Source organism: Cololabis saira, chromosome 12, assembly GCF_033807715.1.
Source record: "Cololabis saira isolate AMF1-May2022 chromosome 12, fColSai1.1, whole genome shotgun sequence".
Taxonomy (NCBI): Eukaryota; Metazoa; Chordata; class Actinopteri; order Beloniformes; family Belonidae; genus Cololabis; species Cololabis saira.
In genome coordinates this window covers 38,306,637-38,318,133 of record NC_084598.1, presented here as the reverse complement: position 1 = coordinate 38,318,133, position 11,497 = coordinate 38,306,637, and the positions used below count along the sequence as shown (strand labels likewise).

The following is an 11,497-nucleotide window of genomic DNA, read 5'->3' as shown; positions in this document are numbered from 1 at the left end:
TCTTAGGTGGAATCGACAGTAGTGTGGAGCTGCATCTTCTCACATACAGCTGTGACCCGTCACATATCTGTCTGTCTGTCCGTCCGTCCGTCCGTCCAATTGTGTGATTGGAGATGCTGCCCTCCAGTGGCTAGATACTATAAAGCTGATAAATCCAGATGTATTGTGGGTAATGTAGTACAAAACAACATCCGTGAATGTTGTCGAGGGTCAGATAAAAAGAGGCAGCTGGTCTTGAGTTTGACACATGTGTACATGAAGTATAACAAGTGAACTCCCAATAACCATAGCAACAAAAGCCGTGATGTTGATGAGTTCAACCCAGGAACGTGAGACGTCAGAGACTTTCTTCTCCACAGCTGCTTCTGTCAGCTCCCCTCCAGGCATTTCCTATCCAGCAGGGAGATATAATCTCTGTAGCGTGTCCTGGGTTGGGTTCTTCTCCCGGCTGGACCTGCCAGGAACACCCTCCCCAGGGAGTCATCCAGGGGTCACCCCAACCAGACGTCCAGTCCACCTCAGCTGCCTCCTCTCAATCTGGAGAAGCAGTCACTCCTCTAAAGTGGCACCTAAATAACTGAGTTTCTCCAGCTAACATCGAACATGGACTGACCGATCAATACGTCGATGATGATGATGATAATAATAATAATAATAATAATAGTAATAATAGTAATGATGATGATGATAATAAAAATAATCATCATCATCATCATCATCATCATCATCATAATAATACTATGCATGGACATGCAACTGCAGGGGATGTATTTGTCTGCAAGTTTACTTTTTGCAGCAAATCCAGCGCAGAGCCTCCTCTGAGTTATTAGCTCCTCTGTCTTCCTCAGCTTGGAGCCAAAATACTCCTGCAGTGATGATGTGATGTTTGGCTGTATCTCCAGACCCTCAAGGCCAAATTCAACAGAAGATCACTGAAATGCCGTTCCTCAAATATTAGATGTACTTCCAGATAAACAGCTGGTGGAGCTAACGCTTCACTGCAGAGGAAGGAAGTACAAGCAATTTTAAAATAGTACAAAGCAAAGTGGAAGTAGCAATGGAAACCTGATACTTTTGCAGGTTTAGTCAGTTCGTCATAGAGTTTATACAGGTGAACAGGAACGGTAATGACCACAAATTAAGGAATGTAATGCTGATTTTCTAAAATACAAGCTGTCATTAACATTGACTCTGTTACAGGAATCTTATTCCTTTTATTGTTAATGTTGCAAAAGTGCAGCATTTACAGGACAGTTTGATTTGTCTGTTTTGAAAAAAATTGAATAAATGCATCATTATTATTACTCCAGACAGTAAGGCAAGGCAAGGCAAATATTCATAACAATTCAACAACAACGTGATTCAAATAACTTTACAGACATTAAAACATCATCACATAGTAGAAAATAAAAAAAATAAATGCATGTTTTCTGTAAATGTAAACATAGAGAAAGTTGTCTAACTGACTTTTAAGGTGGACTATAAAGATGCTGTTACAATATTCAAGCTACTAAACATGAATGCTGGACTAGTGTCTCCAGGTCCTGCTGAGTCATCAGATCTGTTAACCTTGAGATATTCTTAAGGTGATAGTAGGCTGACTTTGTTGTTGCCTTAATGTGGTTTTACAGATTTAGGTCTGAGTCCATCACTAGACGAAGATTTCTGACATGGTTGGTGGTTTTTAGGTGTTTAGATTGAAGCTCTGTGGTGACCTGTAATTGTTTTTTCTCTGGCTCCAAAGACAGTTACCTCAGTTTTTTTTTTGTTTAGCTGGAGAAAGTTGTGGTATATCCAGTCATTAATCTCCTCAATTCATTTACCAAGAGCCTGTACAGGGACTCGGCCTCCTGGTGAAATTGTAATATATACCTGCGTGTTTTCTGCATAGCTGTGGTAGTTTATTTTGTTGTTTTTAATAATCTGTGCCAGTGGGAGCATGTAGATGTTAAACAGAAGAGGTCCCAGGATGGAACCTTGGGGAACTCCACATGTGATTCTTGTCTGCTCAGGTGTAAAGTCAAAGTACTTCCTGTTCTCTAAATATGTTTTGAACCAGTTTAGTACAGTTCTGGAGAGACTCGCCCAGGCCTCCAGCTTGAGTACAATATTGTGGTCAACTGGATCAAAAGCAGCCCTGAGATCCAGTTGTTTCCAGTGTCTGTTTTCAAACATATGTCATTAAACACTTTGGTCAGAGCTGTGGTGCTGTCTAAAACCTGGCTGGAAAGCATCATAGCAGTTATTTTGGGTTGAAAAGTTATTTATGATCTTTCTTAAGAATGGGAGATTTGAGATGGGTGTGTAGTTGTTAGGGGTGTAACGGTACATGTATTTGTATTGAACCGTTCGGTATAGCATGTTCGGTTCGGAACGGAGGCGTACCGAACGAGTTTCCACACGGACATATTAAGTAGAGGACCGCACGTTGTGGAGCAGAGCGCTGCTGCAGCTGTACATATAGGCAGTTGCGCTCACACCGAGAAACAACAAGCAACAGTTGTAGCCGACCAAATCCGCTCCGACCCGGTGTGTCTGATCAGCGCAGACAGACTGCAGCTTCGCCTGAATAATGGCTCTGCGTTAAATCGACGCGTACCCTACGCCGTCGGTTCTGCGTTGGTGTGACGCAGAACCATAAGTCAGCCACCGGGAGCAAAGGCTCGCTGGCGGTTGATGTTGATCCGCGGACCAAACTTGTTAAAGCAGCATCAAACTCACTCTTATCTACGCGGAAATAACGCTAAAATATAAAGAAGGCGTCCCAAAGTGTGATCTATGGTGAAATAGGAAAATTAAGATGTGTACGCTATATGTGTAGGCTGTTCCCACTGTTCCCTTCAGTTCTGCAGCGCAGCTTGAAACCCCGCCCACCCCCGCCCCGCTGCAGGCACTGACACTTTCAGTGTGAACGCAGGGTAATGCCGCTAGTATTGGCAATAAAAGTAAATTATTTATGTTATTTAATCTGAGCAACAACTTTAAACTGTTCAGTGTTGCAACTGTTCAATTTTGCACATCAGGGAGATATTTTTTTTAAGTCTGAGCCAGTGTGTGTGTGTAATAAACAACTAGCACGTTTATATTTTGCATTTTGTTTTCTTACTGTACCGAAAATGAACCGAACCGTGACCTCCAAACCGAGGTACGTACCGAACCGAGATTTTTGTGTACCGTTACACCCTTAGTAGTTGTTCATTTGTGTCTTGTCAAAATCGTCCTTTTTCAGCAGAGGTTTAATTCCAGCTGTTTTAGTGGCTCTGTAAACATGCCTGACATTAAGAACAAGTTCACAACCTGTAAAAGGTCTGACTCCAAAACCTTTGAGACCTTTTTCGAAAAACCTGGTGGCAGGACGTCTAAACAAGAAGAGGAGGAGTTCAGCTGTTGTAAGATGTCCCCCCAGTCTTTGCAGGCATCATGACTGTTTTTGGTGATGATGTCAGAGAACTTCCTCGCATTCCTCAGTTGTAAATTATTAAGAGTGAAGTTTCTCTTTATAGACGTCACAATGAATCTAATGAGTTTACACCTCAGCTACTCTGGTCCAAACAGTGTCATGGTGTTTGAACCGGCTGTTGCTGGACGCGGTGCAGATGCTGGTCGGATATTTTGTGTGTGAAGAAGTTGGCAAAGTCGTTGCAGATCACGGTGGGATGAAGTCCAGCTGCCGCTAACACGGGAGGGTTCGTTAGCCAGTCAACGGTAGCAGATAAGGCCCAGGCATCATGACTGTTTTTGGTGATGATGTCAGAGAAGTAGGACTTCCTCGCATTCCTCAGTTGTAAATCATTAAGAGTTAAGTTTCTCTTTATAGACGTCACAATGAACCTGGAGTAATAAGTAATGAATTTACACCTCAGCTACTCTGGTCTGAGGAAATGGACAAAACTGACGTGTCTAAAAAACATTAAAACCATGAAAATTCACCCCTTGTACAGCACAGAGGCGGTTATTATTAAAGGAGTCTGTTTTATGCCCATTTTCATTACATTTAAGTGCGATGGTGCCGGTCTTTAAGACCCAGGAAGACCTGCAGAGTTGTGGGGAGTGACAATGATCGATAGGATCAGGGCTGAGTGCGTCAGAGGGAGGGTACATGTTGGATGTTTTGGAGAGAAAGTCAGAGAGGCCAGACTGAGATGGGTTGATATTTAGAGAGGAGGAATGGTGAGAAGGTCAATAGACGGATGAAGATATTGATGGATGATGAAGACCTACAGGAAGACCAAAGAGGAGCTTTATGGACGTAGAGGACGGGGTCAGATGGAGACGGATGAGTCGCCGTGGCGACCCCTGGGGAACAACCGACACCAAAAGAAGAAGTAACACATACAGACAAAAAAACAAAACAGAAACATCATCACATCCACTTCTGGCCTTTATTGAGCCTCCGATCAAAGCGAAGATGACAATCCATCACAACACTACAGAAAACATTAAAAGCACAGCAACACAACGTTACAGCTACATTCTTCCTAATGTTAAAATCTCCTTCAAGCAACAACGTTAAGACAAACTACGTCAGACGTTAGCAGCCGAAGTGAAAAATACTTTCTTCAGAAGTAAGAAGAGTTTTAGTCAGCAAATAACGATCCACAAACACGTCATCCATCACATGATTGATGCTGCTGCTATCATAGACTTTACAAGTCCAGCTTCTGAAAGGAAACGCTGGCTACGAACCCGACAGGAATTTCTGCAAACAGCCCCCGCGTAAACAAACCAAGTATGGCTGAAATATTCGCCTGTGCCTGCGTCATCAGGAGACCCTGGCTTCTCCCCAAAACCAAAAAAGGATTTCTGTCAGTCTTCGAGTGAGGGACGGTGCCGTCCCATGTGGCCGTAAGATGCAGTCTCAATATTTACATATTACTTGTGAAGCCTGTTGAGTGAGTCATGCTCTAATGTTTAAAAATAAAGTCTTTTCTTGATCCAATCATACAGAGAAACTATTATTGAATCACTTTTGACATCGTGCAGGCCAGTCTATGCAGCAATACCACGTCTGGCCATGTGGGGTCGGTATATCTACAGTTAATGAACATGTGGATTTAGCTGACCACTTTTATGTTCTAGTTTCTTTTCCGTTTGAAATAAAAACGAATCCATTCTGTGGTTCAGTAAACACATTTTTATTCAGTTTGGTAGCAAAAACAGCACCTCAGGACAACAGTCTGACGCGGGGCGGCCTCCTAAGGGGTCGGACAGCTTGGGTTACAGGACACGCACAGGGAAGACATGCACTACCTACTGCAGCAGGCAATCTGAAGACATTAGTTGACAACAACAACAACAACAACACTGAAGCTCCGTTTCAGCACATTCACATTCCTTTTCGACGTCACTGTCCTTTTCGATGAGACGCAAGGGCCCTTCATGTGTGGAAGCGCAGTCGCGCAGACTTCATGGGAGTGTGATGAGTTTTCTCTTCTTTTTTCTTTTCTTTTTATTTGCTAGCTGCAATCTTTTCTCAGTTGAAGACTCATTTTCTGACGTGAAACTTCTTTTTTTTTGTACAAACTGTCAGACATCAGACATAGAGGATAAGTTCTTTGGTCCCTTTCAGATCTTTGGTAGTGTTAGGATCGTTTATTGCTTCGTGAAAAACTCGTTTTTTTTTTCTCTCTCTACTGGAGAGTGGGTTTGCAAGCGTTTTACTTCGGGCTTGTTTATTACAATAGTTGACGTGGGTGAAGTGTGAGTAGAAAAAAACTACCAGAGAGGCAGAGGAGATCGTAGCAGACAGGTAGCTAAACCTCTAAACTAGACGGCTCAATCCTCGATGACCTCGGAGGACTCGGACACCACCCGGCCGTCCTTGGTCTCGATCATCTTGATGACGACGTTCTTCTTGGTCTGAGTGCTGCTGTAGCCGCCGGCGCTGCCGCTGCTGAAGCCGCCGCCGTATCCGCCGCTGCCCATGCTGCTCATGGTGCTCATGCTGCTCATGCCGCCGCCGTAGCCGCCGCTGGAGTAGTTGCCGCTGGAGTATCCGCCGCTGGAGTAGCCGCCGCCGCTGGAGTAGCTGGTCCTCATGGAGTCCGCGGGGTAGCCGCTGTAACTTGCTGTCGGGGGGGAGGAACAAACAGGCGTCAGCGAGGACGTCTCAAGCTCAGAGAAAAAAAAGGCGTCACGAGGCATTACTTACTGCTCTGTTGGGAGATGTTGATGGCCTTGATGCCGTTCGCCAGCCTGTCCTCCTCGCCCTCCAGCAGCTTCCTGTAGGTGGCGATCTCAATGTCCAGCGCCAGCTTGACGTTCATCAGGTCCTGGTACTCGCGGATCTGGCGGGCCATGTCCTGCTTGGCTCTCTGCAGGGCGTCTTCCAGGTCCTTGATGCGGAGCTTGGCGTCCTTGACGGCCATCTCGCCGCGCTCCTCGGCCTCGGCTATCTGGGCCTCCAGGTTGGCACGCTAAACGGAAAATTAGAAATGATCAAACTTGGTTCGTTCATCCTGAAACCGCTCCATTTGGACATTTTGCTACTATGGAAAACTTGGACCGCAACATTGGCATGATGGGTCGCCAAGAGTTGTATCCTAAAACTGTGGAAATCGGATTCAGCCCCCAAGTTTGAGACTTGGTTCTCCAGGATATGGAACCCAGTACTAGAGCATATTAAGGACCAATGATACCCTTCTCTTCTCCAATCCTGCTTGTGAACTTTTTTGATAGGTTTGTCTGTAGTGCAGTGGAACTGGTGACACCATCGTAACTATTTTCTGCCTCTCCTGAGTTAAATTTAATTTATATAATTTTTTTAATTAAATTTTTTATTTTTATCTAATTTTTTTTATTCATTCTTTTTTTAAATTAATTAATTCATTATTTTATTTTTTGTTTATTGTGTTTGATTGTGTCTTTGTCTACTTATCTTTGTTGTTGCCTTATTGTCCTGTGTGATTGCTTCTGTTTGTATATGTTTATATACTGTATGTATGTATAAATAACATGTTCAAAAAAAAATTGTTTTGTTCAGCTGGTTCTGCTCACCTGTCCCTTGACGGAGTCGATCTCTGACGTCAGCCTCTGGATCATGCGGTTCAGGTCTGAGATCTCTGTCTTGGTGGCTCTCAGGTCGTCCCCGTATCTGTTGGCGGATGTCTGCATCTCTTCATACTGGATAAAAACATCAAAGCAGCGCGTTAGGAAACTCGGACCAGACCGGTGGAGACTAGCAATACCAGAACCAGGAGGAACTGGTTTCCGGAGAGTCGTCCGTCGTCACCTTGCTCTTGTACCACGTCTCGGCCTCGGCGCGGGTGCGGTTGGCGATGTCCTCATACTGGGCCCGGACCTCGGCCACGATGGAGTCCATGTCCAGGTTGCGGCTGTTGTCCATCTCCACGATGACGGAGGTGTCCTTGATCTGGCTCTGGAGCTCGCGCAGTTCCTGAGGAAGTCAGAGAGGAGAGCGATTATTCAACCCAGGCCTCCTTCCAGAGGTCGATATGAAACAGATGTTCGGATAAAACCTCCTCCAAAAATGACAACCGCAAACATCACAGGCATGCGAGTTGGTTTGGAGGCTGAACGGGTCGAAGAGCACATCGTACCTCCTCGTAGATCGACCGGAGGAAGTTGATCTCGTCCGTCAGACTCTCCAGCTTGGCCTCCAGCTCCACCTTGTTCATGTAGGCTTCATCCACATCCTGGAAGAGATCGGTCAGATTTTAATCCATAGAAGAAGAAGAAAAAAACAAAACACTGCAGCTTTAACCGGTGATGGCGATTACCTTCTTGATGAGGACGAAGTCATTCTCACATTCTGTGCGCTTGTTGATCTCGTCTTCATACCTGCAGGAAGGATAAAACACATGTTTGTCACATTCTGTTCATTTATTTATTACAGAGAATAGAATACTTTATTGTCTGTCCCAATGGTGACAGAAATTCCTCTTTACAGATCCCCATTAGTCCTCGCTGCAGTGAAGACTATTCTTCCTGGGGTCCAAAATACAATCCTTACAATTAAAACATAACTAAATCTAAACAATAATGGTCTGAGATGTAATGGAATTCAACCCTTAAATTGTTGAAACCAGCCAGAACCAAACAACAAAAAAATATTCCATTTTACACACTCAGAATTTCAGAATAAACCAAGAATTTCAGAATAAACCAACTAACTAAAACTGACTTCCTTGCTAAGTACTGCTTTTCTTCATTTATTTGATATATATTCATTGGCAGTTCACAGATGCAACACTAGATGGAGCTAGAGTTCCACGTCTCCTCCTCCGGAGCTCCTTTGGGAACATTCGCCTCTGACTCGGGGCCCAACTGTCACTGATATTAGTCCCCCGGGATCTGGATCAGTACCTGCTGACGCTGAGACAGCATGTGCTCATTCAGCCCGGCTGCTCGAAGGCGTCACCGTGGGTGTTCGTGAACATAGCTCGTCGGTTCTGTAATTTCCTGCGTTATGAATGACGTAAGACGGCGGACAGATGTTGGGAGGGGTAGAGCACCGGGGACACTCACTTGTTCTTGAAGTCCTCCACCAGGCCCTGCATGTTGTGCAGGTCGGCCTCCAGCTTCATCTTGTCGTTGCCCAGGCTGTCCAGCTGCCGGCGCAGGTTGGCGATGTAGGCCTCGAACATGGCGTCGATGTTGGAGCGGGTGGTGGTCTGTCCCTGCAGCAGGCTCCACTTGGTCTCCAGCATCTTGTTTTGCTGCTCCAGGAAGCGGACCTGGGGTTCGAGGGAGGAAGAGCCAGGGTTAGACAGTGTTCGTTCATCGTTCAGAATCAGCTCTGACAGACGATGAAAGCGTGTTTGAAAGTGTTGCGGTAAACATCCCGGTGATTAATCGACATCACCGGGGCTTCTCTGGTCTATTCTCGTCCATGTTTGGTTTGCTGGCTGTTTTTTTTTCCAGAGTGGTCATCAGGAAAGGCCTGCACGGCGTACGTGCATCCTGACTGGAAAAAGGCCGTGATGGAGGAGGAACGGGGTCGGGTTAACCCCTCTCCCTGCACTTCTTCCTGTTTTTGCACAATGAATGCAGAAGCAAAAGGGGTGTGGACGGGTTTTCACCCAGAGGTAAATATTTAACCGTGGGGAGCGGCTTGAGGAAAGTGAAGGACACCGTCATGGGTGGAGCCGGGGGAGATAGTGAGGACAGGTGAGTCTGTGGACATTGCCTCCTCCCTCCACACTCCTTTGAACGGGGGTAAATACGCATAACCAAGCAACTCCACAAGCGCTGCCACTGACAGATAACACATGACGAGGGCTATCTGCACGGCACTAAAGCATGCAAAATCAACCCTTTATCTTCATCTAATCATCCCGCCGGGGAGGAGGAGCGTTGAAACAGAGCCAAGTCGAGCCGACATCGGACAGAACATGAAACCCAGCGGCCTTTTTAAATATTAACCCGCTGCCGCAACGTCAGAGGGCCGATACCACACCAACGCTTTAGGACTTTAGAGCGGGTTGCAAAGACTGGACCGGGGGAGGGATAGGGGCGACTAATATAGTAGGTCACTGTGACAAAGTATTGTGGGAAAGATGAGCGTTCAGTGCCTGGAAGAGGCAGAGGGCCAGCAGGGCAGCGGCCGGAGCCACGCCCCGGCCGAGGGAGGGACCATTCCCAAGGTAACTCATATCACAAGCCCTCGCCTCAGCCCTGACACACCCTTAACTTTTTTTCTCCCCCCCCCCCCCAACTCCCTCCTTTCTCTCTTTGTCTTTCTCAGTTTCTCCTTTTGCACATTCCTTCTTTTTATCTCTATAAAAGGGCTCCCAAAGCCAGGAGATAGAGGGCCAAACCCAAAGACGCCTGGTGCCTTGGTCTGAGTTCGTAGGAGGGAGGGAGGTTGGGTGGAAGGGGGGGGAGTGAGAAGAGCAAAGACAGGGCCAGTAAATCAACTTTTCCACTTGCAGAACAAGAGTGAGGAAACCGAGGACACGAGCCAAACATATGCAGCTCTGTTGCATAACAACCGTCACAGCTGGGAAAAAGAAACTTTCTCGGACTTCTGAGTCCCATCTAAAGACAATTGTTTCAGCAGTTTCTAGAGACGCTGTCAGGGGTTTTCTTACCTTGTCAATGAAGGAGGCGAAGCGGTTGTTGAGCGTCTTGATCTGCTCCTTCTCCTGGTTGCGGACCACCTGGATGTTGGGGTCGATCTCCAGGTTCAGGGGGGCCAACAGGCTCTTGTTGACGGTGACAGCGGTGATGGGGGCCTGAGCCATCATGCCGCCGCCGTAGCCCATTCCCATGCCCATGCCCATGCCCCCCGCTCCGCCCATGCCAGAGCTCACGCTGTAGGCGCTGCTGCTGGTGATGCCGCCGCCAAAGCCGCCGCCGAAGCCCCTGCTGCCGCCGCCGCTGCCACCGGCTCCATAGGAGCTCCTGACAGTGTAGCTCTTGCGGGAGGTGATGCCGCCGGGTCCTGCGTAGGAGCTGCTGCTGAAGTTCCTGGGGGCAGCAGAACTCCTGTAGGAGGTGGTGGAGGTCCTGAAAGACATTCTGGAGTAGCTTTTTTTCTTTTCTTCTTTTCAATGAATCAGGTCTGGGATGGTTGGTCGGCGGTCGGGCAAAGGCCAGCAGAGGGGACAGACCAGAGAGGATAGACAGAGGGGAGTGAGCAGAGGAGCTTTAAAGCCTCCCTCGCTCGTGGGAGGGGACTTGAGGGAGCCAATAGTGGCTGCAGATGTTGGTGAGAGCACGGGAAGGACTGTAACTTTACACCCCCATGAAACTGACTCACCACTCGCTCCGAAAGCCATTACCTGCTTCTCATGCGTCCCCCGAGCCGTCAGAGAAAGTTTCTGTTTTTGTGAGGAATGTTGAGATGAGATTATTCTAAAAAGTCATTGTGTGTTTTAACCTTCATTTCTAAGTAATCAAATCAGCTTCAGGGGGAAATGTTAAGCTACGGCCGTTTAGTTCAGCAGTGGGGAGTAAAAAGTGCAGTTTCTATGTGGGAGGGACAGCTTGTGGTTGACAGAAGTAGTTTATCCACATTAATGCGGGTTTTCAGGTGTATGTATTGCTCACTGGTGAGGTATGAAATCCTGTGAGTGAACCGAGGTCCTGCTGATTTCCTTTTTGGGAAACAATAGCCTGACGTGAACGGAGCGTTGCTGCAACAGCTTCTTATCACGGTTGGATCAGGACAGACATAATGGAGCACTTTCATCATCAGAAAACAAATCTGCACCAGCAGTGTCGAACATACCACAATACAAACCAGGAGTGTTTGCTTTCAGCAACAGAATTTCACCAATTTAAGGACTTTAAGGAGGTTAGAGCTCATGAAAGTATCCGTATATTACAAGCTAATAAGTGATCTGGAGGCTAACTATGAATAAAATGACTCTCAAAAAAGAGTTGGATCATGTCACGTTTACTTTGTACTAAAATCAAAGATGCAAACAACTGAACAAGTGATTAAAAAAGTAATTTTGGGAAGCCTTTTAGCATTTGTTTTAGCATTTATTTAGCATTTCATGTGACCCCGCTGGATGGATTTGGATCTATG

The 11,497-nt window shown here is 46.4% G+C and overlaps 1 protein-coding gene across 1 annotated transcript; it reads right to left on the bottom strand.

Moving 5' to 3' along the window:
• Nucleotides 1-4,363: 4,363 nt before the first annotated feature.
• On the bottom strand, nucleotides 4,364-10,596 carry LOC133457473 (keratin, type II cytoskeletal 8-like). The gene is made up of 8 exons (XM_061736794.1): nucleotides 10,053-10,596; nucleotides 8,488-8,696; nucleotides 7,740-7,800; nucleotides 7,560-7,655; nucleotides 7,232-7,396; nucleotides 6,997-7,122; nucleotides 6,152-6,416; nucleotides 4,364-6,068 (listed from the first exon to the last, which is right to left on the bottom strand). The coding sequence occupies exons 1-8, from the start codon at nucleotides 10,479-10,481 to the stop codon at nucleotides 5,776-5,778; spliced, it is 1,644 nt and encodes a 547-aa protein (XP_061592778.1). The 5' UTR covers nucleotides 10,482-10,596; the 3' UTR covers nucleotides 4,364-5,775.
• Nucleotides 10,597-11,497: the final 901 nt, after the last annotated feature.

What these genes read in the sequence shown, in the direction of transcription:
- LOC133457473 (XM_061736794.1), bottom strand. Translation starts at nt 10,481, where the DNA reads ATGTCTTTCAGGACCTCCACCACCTCCTACAGGAGTTCTGCTGCCCCC. An exon ending in GTGGAGGACTTCAAGAACAA is followed by an intron (nt 7,801 to 8,487) that starts GTGAGTGTCCCC and finishes TCCTTCCTGCAG; the next exon opens with GTATGAAGACGAGATCAACA. An exon ending in ACTTCGTCCTCATCAAGAAG is followed by an intron (nt 7,656 to 7,739) that starts GTAATCGCCATC and finishes GATCTCTTCCAG; the next exon opens with GATGTGGATGAAGCCTACAT.